This window comes from Cheilinus undulatus, linkage group 12 (genome assembly GCF_018320785.1).
Source record: "Cheilinus undulatus linkage group 12, ASM1832078v1, whole genome shotgun sequence".
NCBI classification, from domain to species: Eukaryota; Metazoa; Chordata; class Actinopteri; order Labriformes; family Labridae; genus Cheilinus; species Cheilinus undulatus.
In genome coordinates this window covers 50,743,080-50,758,350 of record NC_054876.1, presented here as the reverse complement: position 1 = coordinate 50,758,350, position 15,271 = coordinate 50,743,080, and the positions used below count along the sequence as shown (strand labels likewise).

At 37.0% G+C, this 15,271-nt stretch overlaps 1 protein-coding gene across 1 annotated transcript; it reads left to right on the top strand.

The window, feature by feature from the left end:
* The first annotated feature begins 424 nt into the window (after positions 1 to 424).
* timd4 (T cell immunoglobulin and mucin domain containing 4) lies at positions 425 to 13,768 on the top strand. Its single transcript, XM_041800906.1, has 9 exons — positions 425 to 494; positions 1,508 to 1,605; positions 2,260 to 2,499; positions 4,151 to 4,313; positions 10,031 to 10,108; positions 10,206 to 10,285; positions 11,303 to 11,414; positions 11,512 to 11,545; positions 13,677 to 13,768. The coding sequence occupies exons 1-9, from the start codon at positions 425 to 427 to the stop codon at positions 13,759 to 13,761; spliced, it is 960 nt and encodes a 319-aa protein (XP_041656840.1). The 3' UTR covers positions 13,762 to 13,768.
* Positions 13,769 to 15,271: the final 1,503 nt, after the last annotated feature.

Below are 15,271 nucleotides of genomic sequence, written 5' to 3'. Positions count from 1 at the left end.
ATTTTTTGTCATTTTTTGTAAAACAAAACCCCGCCAAATTCTATCAACCATGTTTGATTTATGAAAGCATTTGAAGGGTAAAACATCTCAGGGGTCAGTATTTTATCATAGGAAGTGTATTTCTGTAGTCTGAGTCAGAATAAAGTCTGTTCATTGAAGTTAGTGTGTCAGTGTGTGTGTGTGTCAGTGTGTGTGTGTGTGGGGGGGGGTGGGTGTGTCAGTGTGTGTGGGTGTGTGTGTGTGTGTGTGTCAGTGTGTGTCCTTCTGACCCCATGAATGTTTCTCGCTGTCACGCCAGAATCAATGAAGTCTTCATCATGCAGATCTCCACACAGACACAGGAACAGTGTGTTTGGCCCCGCCCCCTCACAGAGACGCTACGTGTCATTGCTGACCACACAATGACCACACAGACACTCACAGGATGGACGCCGCCTCGCCTCGCTGCCGCTGCACGCCTCAGACCTTTATCGCCGTCTCCCTCGTCCTGTCAGGTGAGCGCTGCACCGATGACATCACAGCACAGGCTGATGACATCACAGCACAGACTGATGACATCACAGCTACAGTGTAGTCTGCAGGGATCTGAGCGTTCGTTTCTGTTTTATCGTGGCGTTTATGCGAGCCAGGCTGTCAGAGACGCCACGTGTACGAGGGCGAAAGCGACCAGAAGTAAATTTTAAAAAGGAAAATGGAGATTAAAAACAGAGAGGTAGAAACAGTTTAGAATTAGAATATGGAGGGATAGAGGAGGATTAGTTTAAATGAAGGTCACTCTTTGATAAATACAGAGCCATGCTTTATTATTTTATTTATGTAAATTTATCAGGAACAGCACTTTCACTGAAGGAAAGAGGCTGGAAGGAATAAAAGGTAGAAAAAGAAATCTGTGGAGTCAGAATAGTGACAAAACACGCACATCAATAAGATACACAAGGATTCAGAGGAGCAGCCAGCAAGGATCAGACGTACCTGTGAGCCTTTTCTCAGACTGATCATTCCACTGGAGCACAGGTGTCAAACTCGTGGCTCAGGGGCCAAATCCGGCCCACCAGATCAGATCATATTTGTATTCTAACTGGCCCACCAGTCTGAGGTCTGCAGATTTACTCCAGTATAAAAATGTAAACTTCAACTTGATTATTTAAAACATCCTTGTTAAACCATAAAAATCTGAAAAAGTAAAGAGCAAGAAAGATTTCATAAAAAGTCAAGAATGTGGGGAAAGACATCAATTTGTGTTTTTATTTCATATTTTCAATTTTGCATCTCAAGATTATGACTCAAACTTATGATTTTGACTTTTTTTCATGCTTTGACCTTTTTTAACTCAGGATTTGGACTTTATATGTCACATTTTTATCTTTTAGATTCCCAATTTTAAATTTTGAGTCATATTTTGACCTTTTCATCTCCTTACTTTGGCTTTTTAATCTCATATTTTGACTTTTAAACATGATTTTAATTTGTTCTCATATTTTGACCTGTTTCTGGCGTGTGCTGACAGGCAGACACGCCAGAAACAGGTCTGACTTTGTGCCCAGAATGCCGACACAACTCTCACCTTGTTGTACGGGGACTGGATGGGTTGCCCCATCGGCCCAGGTACCCCATAGTCCCACAGTTTCCCCATATCACCACAGGGGGACTCAATCATCAGCCTTCTTCAGGTCCATAGAACCACATGTAGACCGGCTGAGTGAACCCCCATCCTGCCTCAGGAAGCTTCCTGGACTCAGCCTGGGAGAGGGATCGGGGTAGAGCTCCTTCACATGAGAGGGATCCAGTAGATACGGATCAGGCATCTCAGGGCAGACCCAGGACTCACTGGAGGGATTATTGACTTTATATGGACAAAAGTATTCAGCCACCTGATCGTTACACCAACAGGGACTGTGATGACATTGTATTTAAATCTTTAATCTGGAGTCTGCCCTTTCTGCAGCTCTAACAGCCTCTTCTGCATGGACAGGTGAGGATTTTACACACCTGTGGGTCTGACTGGAACACCTTGATTCAATAATGAACAGGAGTGGACGAATACTTTTGTCCACACTTTCTAAATACTTCATTGCCTTTGAATCAAACAGGTTTCGATGATGTTTGATTTTTACTACAATCATATTTAAGGGAATATTTCTGGTGTCATGACCAGGCTGGTTTGGGGTTTTATTTTTGTATTTTAAATTCTAGAGTAACGTCTTTAGTCCTGATTTCAGTGGTTGGTGAAATTACAAACGTGCTGTTTCAATAACCCAGAGCGGTTTCTTCCCTGAGCTTTATTCGTCTAACCATCCGTCTCTCCGTGTCTCTGCTGCAGGTTTACTGGTTTCCTTCGTTTCCTCTTTCAAAGTGACGGAGGGGGGCGTGGCCTCTCTGTCCTGTCAATACTCCGTGAAGCGTTTTGGTCTCAGTCGGGTGTGTTGGGGGCGGGGCTGTGGGACCTTCTGGTGCAGTAACATCCTGGTGCAGACTGACGAGAACGGCGTCATCTCTAAGGTAAGGAGTGATCCTTTAAGGCAGTGATGCTCAACCTGTGGCTCTGGAGCCACATGTGGCTCTTTTGTGATTATTTGAGGCTCTTTTATGTCTTTGAAACATAATTCGCCCAGAAAACCTTAAATTAAAGGAAACTTTGACCTCAGAAATGATCCATTGCAAGTCCCATTATTTCAGTGGGTTTCTTAAGCTCATACAGTAGGCTTTAATTGGCCACCTTTAATCACTTTTTGCTACTTTTAGCCCATTTTTGCCATCTTTTTTTGCCTATTTTGGCCACGATTGTCCTGCTGTTTTGCTGTTTGCTAGTTTTTTTCTCCTTCTTTTTCCATTTTCTGCCACTTTTTGCCCATATAAGCTGCCTTTTGCCATTAATGGCCACTTTTTTCCAAGTTTTGCCACCTTTTTACAACTTTTAGCCCATTTTGCCCCCTTTATGTTGCTCTTATGCCTGTCTTTTGTCACTTTCCTGATTTTTTTTTTTTTTTTTTTTTGCTGTTTTTGACGCTTTTGACCAATTTTGCCCCTTGTGACTCATTTTTTGTCACTTCTCACCCATTTTTGCTTTTTTCTGCCAGTTTTTCCTACTTTTTCTCCCCATTTTTGCAACTTTTCACCCATTTTTACTACTTTTTTTACTGCTTTTAGCCAATTTTTGCCACTTTTGCCCTGCTTTTGCTCCCCCCCCCCCTTTTTTTTGTCATTTTCTGCCACTTTTAGACCATATAAGCTGCCTTTTGCCATTAAATGGCCCCTTTTTCCACAATTTTTTATCACTTCTCATTTTGCCTGTTTCTACCCGTTTTTGCTACTTTTCCTTCTTGTTTTTGGCCCCTCTTTGTTGTTTGTGGCCATTTTTGCCACTTTTAACTTACTTTTACTGCATCTTTAACCTTTTTTTGCCAGTTTTCAGCTCTTAGATTGTGGCTCTTGCAAAGGTATTTTTCAACTATTTGGCCTTCTGGTTGAGCAGGGTTGAGTAACGCTGCTTTAAGCTAAGTCTGGTAGCTCAGACTGGTACGGAGGTGGTCGTGGAGGTCTTTATCTGGACTGGATTGGTGATATTGACCCCTTAGAATTCTGGGTAAAATTAGTCAAGAGGGCCTCACATGTCAACACAAAAGAGGCGGGCACTTCCCTTCAACCCAGGGCCTCATTGGCTGTTGTAGGCTGTAGACAGAGGAAGCAAGATCCTGGATGGTCAGATGAGGGGTCGATCTAAGGTCAGAGGTCAGCAGGTATTTCCTGTATAGCATTGCTTATATAATACATTATTACAGCAGATCCAGTGGACTACTGACAACAACAACGGCAAACCAGTCCATGGATCTTTAAGGCAGTTATCCTGCTTTTGGACTGAAGATCTGACTGGATTTAGATCATGGGGACTCTTTCTGTTCTTGATAGAATATCATTGTTTGTTTGTAGTCTGATAAATGCAGAAGTGTGTCTGCTGTGGTGTTTTTTTCCTGGAATGGTTAACATGGTCAGAATCCTGAGAATCAGAGCGTTTTACTGGTCTATAATAGGTGGTATACTTAAACACAGTCACTTTGTAAATGACTGAATAGTTATGAAATAAATCTGCTGGCCTGCCGGCCTAACAGGTAATTCTTTCAATAAAGACATAAACAGCAGGCTCGCCCTGCAGGTGGAGGACCGGTACAGACTGACCGGGGACATCCTGGACGGACAGATGGATCTGGACATCGTCAACGTGAGGCGGACAGACAGCGGGCCGTACTGCTGCAGGGTGGACATTGACGGGATCTTCAACGACAAAAAATCCATCATGAACCTGAGAGTGGTTAGAGGTGAGGGACTTTATAATCCACCAGATTCCTGCTCTGCAATTTTTATATCAGCTGTAAATATCAGTCTATATCAGCTGTAAATATCAGTCTATATCAGCTGTAAATATCAGTCTATATCAGCTGTAAATATCAGTCTATATCAGCTGTAAATATCAGTCTATATCAGCTGTAAATATCAGTCTATATCAGCTGTAAATATCAGTCTATATCAGCTGTTAATATCAGTCTATATCAGCTGTAAATATCAGTCTATATTAGCTGTAAATATCAGTCTATATCAGCTGTTAATATCAGTCTATATCAGCTGTAAATATCAGTCTATATTAGCTGTTAATATCAGTCTATATCAGCTGTTAATATCAGTCTATATCAGCTGTAAATATCAGTCTATATTAGCTGTAAATATCAGTATATATCAGCTGTAAATATCAGTCTATATCAGCTGTAAATATCAGTCTATATCAGCTGTAAATATCAGTCTATATCAGCTGTAAATATCAGTCTATATCAGCTGTAAATATCAGTCTATATCAGCTGTAAATATCAGTCTATATTAGCTGTAAATATCAGTCTATATCAGCTGTTAATATCAGTCTATATCAGCTGTAAATATCAGTCTATATCAGCTGTAAATATCAGTCTATATCAGCTGTAAATATCAGTCTATATCAGCTGTAAATATCAGTCTATATCAGCTGTAAATATCAGTATATATCAGCTGTAAATATCAGTCTATATCAGCTGTAAATATCAGTCTATATCAGCTGTAAATATCAGTCTATATCAGCTGTAAATATCAGTCTATATCAGCTGTAAATATCAGTCTATATCAGCTGTTAATATCAGTCTATATCAGCTGTAAATATCAGTCTATATTAGCTGTAAATATCAGTCTATATCAGCTGTTAATATCAGTCTATATCAGCTGTAAATATCAGTCTATATTAGCTGTAAATATCAGTCTATATCAGCTGTAAATATCAGTCTATATCAGCTGTAAATATCAGTCTATATCAGCTGTAAATATCAGTCTATATCAGCTGTAAATATCAGTCTATATCAGCTGTTAATATCAGTCTATATCAGCTGTAAATATCAGTCTATATTAGCTGTAAATATCAGTCTATATCAGCTGTTAATATCAGTCTATATCAGCTGTAAATATCAGTCTATATTAGCTGTTAATATCAGTCTATATCAGCTGTAAATATCAGTCTATATCAGCTGTAAATATCAGTCTATATCAGCTGTAAATATCAGTCTATATCAGCTAATAATATCAGTCTATATCAGCTGTTAATATCAGTCTATATCAGCTGTAAATATCAGTCTATATCAGCTGTAAATATCAGTCTATATCAGCTGTAAATATCAGTCTATATCAGCTGTTAATATCAGTCTATATCAGCTGTAAATATCAGTCTATATCAGCTGTAAATATCAGTCTATATCAGCTGTAAATATCAGTCTATATCAGCTGTTAATATCAGTCTATATCAGCTGTAAATATCAGTCTATATCAGCTGTAAATATCAGTCTATATCAGCTGTAAATATCAGTCTATATCAGCTGTAAATATCAGTCTATATCAGCTGTAAATATCAGTCTATATCAGCTGTTAATATCAGTCTATATCAGCTGTAAATATCAGTCTATATCAGCTGTAAATATCAGTCTATATCAGCTGTAAATATCAGTCTATATCAGCTGTTAATATCAGTCTATATCAGCTGTAAATATCAGTCTATATCAGCTGTAAATATCAGTCTATATTAGTTGTAAATATCAGTCTATAGCAGCTGTAAATATCAGTCTATAGCAGCTGTAAATATCAGTCTATATCAGCTGTAAATATCAGTCTATATTAGCTGTTAATATCAGTCTATATCAGCTGTTAATATCAGTCTATATCAGCTGTAAATATCAGTCTATATCAGCTGTAAATATCAGTCTATATCAGCTGTAAATATCAGTCTATATTTTCTGTAAATATCAGTCTATATTAGCTGTTAATATCAGTCTATATCATCTGTAAATATCAGTCTATATTAGCTGTAAATATCAGTTTTTATTAGCTGTAAATATCAGTCTATATCAGCTGTAAATATCAGTCTTTATCAGCTGTAAATATCAGTCTATATTTTCTGTAAATATCAGTCTATATTAGCTGTTAATATCAGTCTATATCATCTGTAAATATCAGTCTATATTAGCTGTAAATATCAGTTTTTATTAGCTGTAAATATCAGTCTATATCAGCTGTAAATATCAGTCTATAGCAGCTGTAAATATCAGTCTATATCAGCTGTAAATATCAGTCTATATCAGCTGTAAATATCAGTCTATATCAGCTAATAATATCAGTCTATATCAGCTGTAAATATCAGTCTATATCAGCTGTAAATATCAGTCTATATCAGCTGTAAATATCAGTCTATAGCAGCTGTAAATATCAGTCTATATCAGCTGTAAATATCAGTCTATAGCAGCTGTCAATATCAGTCAATAGCAGCTGTAAATATCAGTCTATATCAGCTGTAAATATCAGTCTATAGCAGCTGTCAATATCAGTCTATATCAGCTGTAAATATCAGTCTATATCAGCTGTAAATATCAGTCTTTATCAGCTGTAAATATCAGTCTATATCAGCTGTAAATATCAGTCTATATTAGCTGTTAATATCAGTCTATATCAGCTGTAAATATCAGTCTATATTAGCTGTTAATATCAGTCTATATCAGCTGTTAATATCAGTCTATATCAGCTGTAAATATCAGTCTATATTAGCTGTTAATATCAGTCTATATCAGCTGTTAATATCAGTCTATATCAGCTGTAAATATCAGCCTATATCAGCTGTAAATATCAGTCTATATCAGCTGTAAATATCAGTCTATATTTTCTGTAAATATCAGTCTATATTAGCTGTTAATATCAGTCTATATCATCTGTAAATATCAGTCTATATTAGCTGTAAATATCAGTTTTTATTAGCTGTAAATATCAGTCTATATCATCTGTAAATATCAGTCTATATTAGCTGTAAATATCAGTTTTTATTAGCTGTAAATATCAGTCTATATCAGCTGTAAATATCAGTCTATATCAGCTGTAAATATCAGTCTATATTAGCTGTTAATATCAGTCTATATCAGCTGTTAATATCAGTCTATATCAGCTGTAAATATCAGCCTATATCAGCTGTAAATATCAGTCTATATCAGCTGTAAATATCAGTCTATATTTTCTGTAAATATCAGTCTATATTAGCTGTTAATATCAGTCTATATCATCTGTAAATATCAGTCTATATTAGCTGTAAATATCAGTTTTTATTAGCTGTAAATATCAGTCTATATCAGCTGTAAATATCAGTCTATATCAGCTGTAAATATCAGTCTTTATCAGCTGTAAATATCAGTCTATATTTTCTGTAAATATCAGTCTATATTAGCTGTAAATATCAGTTTTTATTAGCTGTAAATATCAGTCTATATCAGCTGTAAATGTCAGTCTATATCAGCTGTAAATATCAGTCTATATTAGCTGTAAATATCAGTCTATATTAGCTGTTAATATCAGTCTATATCATCTGTAAATATCAGTCTATATTAGTTGTAAATATCAGTCTATAGCAGCTGTAAATATCAGTCTATAGCAGCTGTAAATATCAGTCTATATCAGCTGTAAATATCAGTCTATATCAGCTGTAAATATCAGTCTATATTAGCTGTAAATATCAGTCTATAGCAGCTGTAAATATCAGTCTATAGCAGCTGTAAATATCAGTCTATATCAGCTGTAAATATCATTCTATATCAGCTGGAAATATCAGTCTATATCAGCTGTAAATATCAGTCTATATCAGCTGTAAATATCAGTCTATATCAGCTGTAAATATCAGTCTATATCAGCTGTAAATATCAGTCTATATCAGCTGTAAATATCAGTCTATATCAGCTGTAAATATCAGTCTATAGCAGCTGTAAATATCAGTCTATATCAGCTGTAAATATCAGTCTATATCAGCTGTAAATATCAGTCTTTATCAGCTGTAAATATCAGTCTATATCAGCTGTAAATATCAGTCTATATCAGCTGTAAATATCAGTCTATATCAGCTGTAAATATCAGTCTATATCAGCTGTAAATATCAGTCTATATCAGCTGTAAATATCAGTCTATATCAGCTGTAAATATCAGTCTATATCATCTGTAAATATCAGTCTATATCAGCTGTAAATATCAGTCTATATCAGCTGTAAATATCAGTCTATATCAGCTGTAAATATCAGTCTATGTCAGCTGTAAATATCAGTCTATATCAGCTGTAAATATCAGTCTATATCAGCTGTAAATATGAGTCTATGTCAGCTGTAAATATCAGTCTATATCAGCTGTAAATATCAGTTTATATCAGATGTAAATATCAGTCTATATCAGCTGTAAATGTCAGTCTATATCAGCTGTTAATATCAGTCTATATCAGATGTAAATATCAGTCTATATCAGCTGTAAATATCAGTCTATATCAGCTGTAAATATCAGTCTATAGCAGCTGTCAATATCAGTCTATATCAGCTGTAAATATCAGTCTATATCAGCTGTAAATATCAGTCTTTATCAGCTGTAAATATCAGTCTATATCAGCTGTAAATATCAATTTTTATTAGCTGTAAATATCAGTCTATATCAGCTGTAAATATCAGTCTATATCAGCTGTAAATATCAGTCTATATTAGCTGTAAATATCAGTCTATATTAGCTGTTAATATCAGTCTATATCATCTGTAAATATCAGTCTATATTAGTTGTAAATATCAGTCTATATCAGCTGGAAATATCAGTCTATATCAGCTGTAAATATGAGTCTATGTCAGCTGTAAATATCAGTCTATATCAGCTGTAAATATCAGTCTATATCAGCTGTAAATATGAGTCTATGTCAGCTGTAAATATCAGTCTATATCAGCTGTAAATATCAGTTTATATCAGATGTAAATATCAGTCTATATCAGCTGTAAATATCAGTCTATATCAGCTGTTAATATCAGTCTATATTAGCTGTTAATATCAGTCTATATCATCTGTAAATATCAGTCTATATTAGCTGTAAATATCAGTTTTTATTAGCTGTAAATATCAGTCTATATCAGCTGTAAATGTCAGTCTATATCAGCTGTTAATATCAGTCTATATCAGATGTAAATATCAGTCTATAGCAGCTGTAAATATCAGTCTATATCAGCTGTAAATATCAGTTTTTATTAGCTGTTAATATCAGTCTAATTTGACACTGAGTCACAATAAAATAAATTTTTAGCAAAAGAATAAAAATCAAAAGTTAAATACTTTCACTACTGGGCAGACCCAGAACCCACTGGAGGGATGTACAGTTCTTAACAAATGTATCAGACCACCTGTCATCTCTGTCTCAGAGTCCATCCAGCATCATGAAGTGCTTTAATGCGGACTCTTTCATTTTCAGTCAGCTCTCCACGTTTTACCATTTTGAACAGGAATGAGGAATTTCAAACTGATTTCACCCAAATTTGGGCTGGCTCACTGGGCTTCTCTGAGAAGTCAGAAATGAATCAAGCATAACATTCAACCACTAAAACTCATTTTTCTGTTCAGGAATGAAAGTAAATAACTATAATTTGACATATTAATCAAGAAATAATAATATGCTTTACTATTTTTATTTCCTGCACAGCTCCGGTCACCAGCTCTCCTCCAACAACGACCACGACAGCAACAACCAGTCAAATAACAGAGCCATCGTCCTCGACAGGTGAGACCGGCGAGTCTACCTGCTGTTTAGTCTGTTCAGTCCTGATGATCCTGGATGAGTCCTCTAAGCTCTCATATCTGTGATGTTTGTCTCCTAGTAAACTGGAGATCCCTGCTGTCGTCTCACCTCGATCTGCTGAGGAAAAACTCCACCCTGCTGCGCTCCGACGCAGTCACTGTGAGTACGAAAATACTCAGTCCTGCTGAGCCTCTAAGGCAGCGTTACTCAACCCTGCTCAACCAAAGAGCCAAATTGTTGAAAATGCTTTTGCAAGAGCCACAATCTAAGTGGCTAAACATGGCAAAAACAGTCAAAAAGCAGTGAAACTGGGAGAAAAGTGGCAAAAATGGGTAAGAAGTGAGAAAAAATAAGTTACAGGTGGCAAAAACGGTCAAAAGGTGGCAAATATGAGTGATATGAGTGAAAAGTGACTATAATGGACAAAAATTTGCAAAAAAGCAGCAACGATTGGCAAAATGGGGAAAAGGTGGCATATAATTGCAAAAGGCTGCTTAATTGGGCAAAAAAGGCAAAAAGCATTGAAAAATTGCAAAAACGGGACAAAAGTGGCAAAAATGGGCTGAAAACAATAAAAATGGAGTAAAAGCAGCAAAAAAACTGCAAATAAGGGCAATGGAAATATACACAAAAAAAATAAAGTGTGACAATTAAAGCCTGATATAGAAGTGTGGGAAACAAACTGATTAATGTGACTTGCAATGTATAATTTCTGAGGTCAAAGTTTCCTTTTTAAGGTTTTCTGGGGGAATAATGTTTCAGATTAAGACATAAAAGAGCCACATGTTGGTCCAGAGCCACAGGTTGAGTAACACTGCTCTCAGGTGTCACATGCCTGTACCCGGGCACTGCAGCTGAGTTTGCTTGAGGAGGCGGCATGATCCATGTGGACTCCATATCTTACTACTGTAACTGGAGAGCTGTCTGTCTGGATGCATGTCTGTATAGACTTGCAGATCTCCCCGTTGCTCCACTTGTCATTCATACCTCTCAGAGGACTTCCTGGGTATACTGGTTCACACCTGGAACCATGATGACATCATAAAAATATACAGATTTTTATAGCTCCTGATTAAACTGTGAAAAGGCCAGGGCAGATATTTTTGCTAGAAAAGCCTGAAATGGTGCATTTTCTATAATATGTGACCTTTAAAGCTAACTCTCTCTCTCTGTCAGGTGGAGGACTCTCGCCCCTCTCTCTCCCTTCAGATCAACGTTCCCGTCCTCTCTCTCTCCCTCACTGTGCTGTCCATCGTGGCTGGAGTTTTCCTCTTCTTGGCCTTCAGACGTACGTTTCCTCTCTTCCTCGCCGTCTCTCTGTGTAGTCAGAATAAAGCTGGTGGTAATCGAACATTTCCAGACTTAAATCTGCTGTTTTTGTCCAGGTGGAATCTACACCAGAGCTCTAAAGGCCGACTGGTGAGTCCTGTTTATTCACTCCACTGGATTTGAATGGACAGATTGTCGAGGTGACAGGATGCATTGTGGGAAAGTTGAGGATTTTTCTGTCCAACGTGTAGAGACCGATGATGATGATGATGATGAAGTTAGAGAAGCAGACAGGATCTTTTCTATCCATTCTGGCCAACACTAACCCTGAGATATGGTCTTTGACTCTGCACAAAGGCCCACTCTGACCTTGGAGGTCACGCTGGTACCAATACGAACCTTTACATCACAGGTGTCAAACTCAAGGTCCAGGGGCCAAATGCGGCCCACGGTGCAGTTTTACCCGGTCCGCAAGATCGTTTCATATTTCAACTAGGTTAAAACTGCAATTTCAGCTGAAATTGCGTGGAGATACTGAGAGCTGGATTGTGGAAGAACTGCTGAAAAAAGCCAAAAAGCACAAAAATAGCTGAAAATAGCATAAAATGGCTTAAAGGTATCTGAAAACGGCATTCAATAGCTAAAAAAAGGATAAAATAGCTGAAAGTAGCCTAAAACAGCTGAAAGTAGCCTAAAACAGCTGAAAATAGCCTAAAAATAGTTGAACATAGTCTAAAATAGCTGAAAATAGCTTAAGAATAGCTGAAAGTAGCCTAAAATAGCTGAAAATAGCTGAAGAATAGCTGAAAGTAGCCTAAAACAGCTGAACGTAGCCTAAAATAGCTGAAAATAGCCTAAAAATAGCTGAATGTAGCCAAAATTAGCTTAAAAATAGCTTAATAATAGTTGAAAGTAGCCTTAAAATAGCTGAAAATAGCCTAAAAGTAGGTGAAAAAGGTATTTAATGGCTGAAAAAGCATAGAAATAGCTGAAAATAGTGGAAAATAGCTGAAAATAGCATTAAAGCTGAGGAGTGCAATACCTGATTTGACAAGAATGTGAAATCATTGCTCAAAATATAGAATTTAGTAAACAAAAAATGTAGAGGATTTAAAGAGCTGGCCCATCTGAAATAATGTTATTTTAGTTTTAGAAAACTAACAAATAGTTTAGAAAGTATAAATAGTATAAAACAGTATTATAAATAGCTGAAAAGAGCACAATAAGCTGAAGCGTATGATAGAATAGTGAAACCAGCCCAAGGAGTGCCAAAGTTATGAGGAGTTGAAGAAAGTGCAGATTTGTGAAATTTTGTCATCTGTTTAACATTGTTAAAGTGAAATATTTTTAAAATGATAAAAGCTAGAAATGAGGAAAGATATAGCAGTCGAATGACGAAGAAACTGAGTTTTTAAAAGTTTAAATGGTGTCGATATGTATGAAGGTGTACGGTGTATGAAGGAGGAGAAAGCCGGCGAGGAAGAAGAATAATAATATGAATATCAGTAGTGTGGATGCTGACTCAGCATCCCCGCTAATTAGAAGATGCTCACCTGAATGAGGTCTGCAGCTTTCCTCCAGTATAAAAATATACATTTAACCTTGAAGATTAAAAAAAAAATCTTTGTTAAGTTATTAAAATCTGAAAAAGTAGAGAGAAGAGTAGAAAAGTAGATAGTCAGGAATGAGGGACAGAAATTAATTTGTGTTTTCATTTCATTTTGCATCCCAAGATTATGACTTAAACTTAGGATTTTGACTTTTTAAGTCATATTTTGACCTTTTAAATTTATAATTTTTGACCTTTTCTCTCATATTGTGAGCTTTAAGATGAACAAATTTTCATTTTAAATTATATCTTGTCCTTTTAAACTCCTAACTTTGACTTTTAATCCCATATTTTCACTTTTTAAACTCCTGATCTAGAAGTTTATCTGATATTTGACCTTTTAAACTCTTGATTTTAAGTCTCTGTCTCATATATTTGTCTTTTAAATCCTTTAACCTTTAAAAGCCTTTAACTCATTTATTTATTTAGCATTTATTTGACATGGACACACAGTAACATTAATATTTAATCATTTTGACTTTGTTTTTTGAAATCTTTAAATCCGTTATCATCACTGTTAAATGCTCCCAATAATTCATTCCCTGTGAAAACACAGCTGACAGTTTTCGGGTAAATGTTGACCCTGTTAGGCCCTCAGGTTAGACCTGAATCCAGACCTCGGTCCCTGCTGTGACTGAGTTTGACACCCTGCTTTACATCAATGTTTTACAGTTTCTCGTCTGAAGAGCCTCCTCACATCATCTACGAGATCCGGATGAGACGACCGGTCCAGGAGAACATCTACACCCTGGATTAGAGAGCACCGCCACATCAGAACCAAGAGTTTACACGGGTTAAATAAAGTCAATCAGACATTTATCAATGACGTCCAAGTACTGATGAGTGGCTGGACCTGAGCGTTTGGCTCTCTGATGTTTTTCTACGTCTGCATTTAAATGTTTTCTGTCCTCATGGAGATAAACAGACAGAGAGAAGAATAAAAACATCACAAATCATCGAGCCCCTCAAACCTTTAGACAACAAAATAAACCAAAGCTCGGGTTTACTGAAGTCCAGACTGGAGTCCACACTAGAACCACCACTAAAACCTGATCTGGCAGTCATAGGGTTTGGAGACCGGTCAACCCTGGAAATCTAGTCCACATCTGGGACGTCCCATGATCCGCCAACAGAAGGTGTAGAATGTTGTTTTCTTTAACCTTAAGAGGTCCTTTAATATCCCAACACATTTGTCCCTTAGGACAAAAATGTCAGCTTACCAAAAACTGCTGCAAAAACAATATATATCAATATTTTTCCACTTTAAATGAGTCAGTCTTTAATAACTACTTCAGCCTGAAATAAACATGTCAGATATTTTTTATATTTGTTGGGGATTTTAATCCTTTAACAGTCTCATATATGACCCTTTAAGACAAGTTTATATCGGTCTCAGAGGTCCCCAAAACATGCCTGTGAAGTTTGTTGCAGTACAAACACTCCAGTATTGATTTCTGCATGTCTAAAAACCCCTCTGTTTCAGCCCTGCTCAGAACCAGCTGTTTCTGTTTCTGTGTCTTTAAATGTCACTGAGCTGTCTGACTCCGCCCCTGACTCCACCCCTCTGTTTCAGCCCTGCTCAGAACCAGCTGTTTCTGTTTCTGTGTCTTTAAATGTCACTGAGCTGTCTGACTCCGCCCCTGACTCCACCCCTCTGTTTCAGCCCTGCTCAGAACCAGCTGTTTCTGTGTCTGTGGCTTTAAATGTTAATGAGCTGTTTGGCTCCGCCCCTGACCACGCCCCTCTCAGTAAATGGATGTGGCTCTCCTGTTCCTCCACTCAGCTGGCAGATGAGGGGAGGATCAGGAGAGGAAGGCGGAACTTTCTTCCAAGTGGGAAGGGCCAACCAAACCTGGGGGCGGGGCTAACTTCCCACATGACATCATAAGGGGAAAATCTGAGAACGGCTTCTTTCTGCACACATTTTCTAAAAGGTGGGGGGGAGGAATGGATTTTTCTGGTACTTGAGAGGACTGTGGACAGGCCAGGGGAACATATTCATCTCAGAAATGACTAAAAAAATGATTTTTACATAATACGTCCCCTTTAAATGTCAGTATGTTTATACAACTCCACTGTTAATCGAATAAATCACAAAAACTCAAATAAAATACACTTACATTTACACACCACTATCCAACATCAATAGTGACACACTTCTGTCAGTAGGAAGGCACCTTTGCAAAACAAACAAAAAAAAAGTGTGAAATGTTGCAGCATGCTTTGAGTGGAGTGGTAGCGCCATCTGGTGGACAAATGTAAACATT